This window comes from Penaeus vannamei, chromosome 15 (genome assembly GCF_042767895.1).
Source record: "Penaeus vannamei isolate JL-2024 chromosome 15, ASM4276789v1, whole genome shotgun sequence".
In the NCBI taxonomy this organism is placed as follows: Eukaryota; Metazoa; Arthropoda; class Malacostraca; order Decapoda; family Penaeidae; genus Penaeus; species Penaeus vannamei.
In genome coordinates, this window is record NC_091563.1 from 385,023 (window position 1) to 387,522 (window position 2,500).

Consider the following 2,500-nt stretch of genomic DNA (forward strand, 5'->3'; position numbering starts at 1 on the left):
TTATACAAGGTTACATACAAATATGCATTGATCGCGGGGAACTCTCATTATAAATTTTAAATATATATATTTTCTGAAGCAATAAACAGCTGATCTACATTCATGAAGAATCGTTTAAAGTTTCTTTGCAAAAATGTCTTTCAAATCTGAATTTCCTGAACAACAATCTGGGTTGAACAAGGATGTCACATCACAGCACTGGCAGAGTGAACCAGTTTCTCGTCAGTTCAGTGCATCGCAAGAGTCACGTAAAATGCAAAGGACGCCTTTCGCTTCACTGTTCTTTCGAATTCACATCCGAGTCCGTTTTCTTTTTTCATTTTGCTCTCGAGGCAAACCCTCGGGACACCTCGCCCCGGGGACCGCCAGTGGCTGGCCTCACTCCCTCAGGGGGTCGTGGGCGAGCTGCTGTCCTTGGGCAGGGGCGGCAGGGGGCGCAGGCTGCCCGTGTCGCTGGCGACGCTGCCCTGGCGGCTGCGCGGGAAGGGCGCCTCCTCGTCGCTGGTGAGGCGGTTGAACTTGCGGATCAGTTCTCGCGCCGCCTGGGCGCCGGCGGCCGGCGCGCTCGCCTCGCTGACGAAGCTCACGTCAGTGGGCGGCTCGCTGATGCTGGCGGTGCTGCTGGTGCTGCTGATGCTGGGGCACACGGGCGAGTGGGCGGAAGCGCTGCTCACGCCAGAGCTCGTGGGGGCGTGGCTGAAGTCGCTGCTCGGCGAGGAGGGAGGGATCTCGGCGTCGGGAGGCGTCGGGGAGCTCGCCGCGCTCGGCAGCGGGCTGTCGGAGTCGCTGGCGGCGGCGCGGCGGCGCTTCTTGGTCTTGTCGACGCGGGCGTAGAGCGCCATGATCTCGGGGGGCACGTCGCCGCCTTGGGCGCCGCTCGACAGGTTCTGCAGGATGTCCGGCACCGTGTCTTCGCCCTCGCCGGCGCCGCCCTCAGTCCTGGGCGGCGGAGGCTTGGGCTTGAGCGTCTCGTAGCCGTGGTGCCGCGGCCCCGCCTCGCGCACCGTCTCGTAGCCGTGGTCCGCCGCGCCCTTGAGCGTCTCGTACCCGGGCTCCTTGCTCTTGACCGTCTCGTAGTCGTGGTCCTTCTCCCTGACCGTCTCGTAGCCCGAGTCCTTGCCCTTGGCGTCCTTCAGGGACTCGTAGCCCACGCTGTCCTTGTCGTCCAGCGCGCTGCCGGCTTCGCTGTCCAGGTCGGACGCGAAGCTCTTCTTGCGCAGAGTCTCGTAGCTGTGCTCGGAGCGGGTGCGCACGCGCTCGTACGGCGGCTCCTGGCCGGGGATCTGCGCGTAGTTGGGGTCGTCGTCGAGCTCGGAGGCGGTGGCGGCGGTGCCGTGGCTGCCGGCGAGGCTGTGCTGGTCGGGCGGCCGCAGCGGCAGGTTGGCCAGCAGGTTCTGCTGGAAGAGCGCGCCCCTAGGCGGAGGCGCGCCCGGCCCGCCCATGGGGCCCAGGGAGCTGGGCGTGGTCCCGGCGACGCTACTGGCGCTGACGGTGTTGGAGACGTCGTGGTGGCGCGGGCCGACCATGGCGCCGTAGAGCGTGGCGTCTTTGGTGGGCGAGGAGCGCACCAGCGAGCGCAGCGACCCGGGGCCGGAGATGAGGTGACGCCGTGCCAGGAGGACGCCCACCACTAGCATGGCAGCCGTCAGAAGGCCCGCCATGATGGCCAGGGCAACCACTAGGCCCTGCGTGCCCTGCGGCTCCGCCGCGCCCGCAGCGTCCTGGTCGAATGTCAGCGCCCGCCCGCTGCCCCGCCGCACGCCCGCCGCCGTCGCCGCCGCCTCCACGGGGATGCAGGTGACGTTGATGAACTTCCAGCTGCCGCTGTCCATGCACGTGGACACGGTGTCGCCCGTGTCTGCGGAGGAGGGGAGGGGTTAGGCGCAGGCGAGACGCTGAAGACTGGCCATCGGCCATCACTCATGACAGACAAGGCCCTGTGAAAAGCCCAACACCGAGGCAGAAAGAAGAGAGCAACGCCACTGACCTCTGTGCAGCCTGAAGCCGTCGGCGCAGGAGTAGACAGCGATGCCGTTCCAGTGCGTGGAGCCGTTGAGGAGCGTGTAGCGGGCGTTGGCGAAGACCGGCGGCGGCCCGCACGTCACGGCTGGAGGGCAGAGGCGCGTCAGAAGGGCATGGCCAAGAGGGCAGAGAGGAGGAGGACACAGAGGAAGAGTAGGTAGGAGAGGAAAGTTAGGAAAAGTGCACAAACGAAAGGAGATAAAAAGGGAAGATGAGGAAAGGGGATAAGAAGAGGGAGGTGAGGAAAAGGGTAAAAGCAGAAAACAGACAAGAATGGGAATGAATGTGAAAACATGTGCATACTGTGAAACCCTAAGCATACTGCTGTACAAAATAAACAATAATATAACACAAAGACTAAACATGAAACTCACCACAAGCGCTTAAACCACAATGAAAACAAATTTAAAAACAGGATGGGACAAAACGAGACGCTCGAAAGGAAAACATGAGGGCGCCTGAATAGAAACAAAAGAAA

General features: G+C 62.4%; 2 protein-coding genes across 3 annotated transcripts in view; one reads left to right on the top strand and one right to left on the bottom strand.

Annotated features, from left to right (window-relative positions):
- The window catches only part of LOC113816244 (Kv channel-interacting protein 4), a 521,919-nt gene that overhangs the window by 163,942 nt on the left and 355,477 nt on the right, over nucleotides 1–2,500 (top strand). The gene's annotated exons all lie outside the window — the stretch shown is intronic.
- The window catches only part of LOC113817675 (uncharacterized), a gene marked incomplete in the record, with an annotated part of 105,160 nt that overhangs the window by 1,641 nt on the left and 101,019 nt on the right, over nucleotides 1–2,500 (bottom strand). Inside the window, 2 exon segments of the mRNA XM_070130261.1 lie at nucleotides 1–1,858; nucleotides 1,988–2,107. The exon segment at nucleotides 1–1,858 is cut by the window's left edge and continues 1,641 nt beyond it. Coding sequence (XP_069986362.1) covers nucleotides 387–1,858; nucleotides 1,988–2,107 — 1,592 coding nt within the window.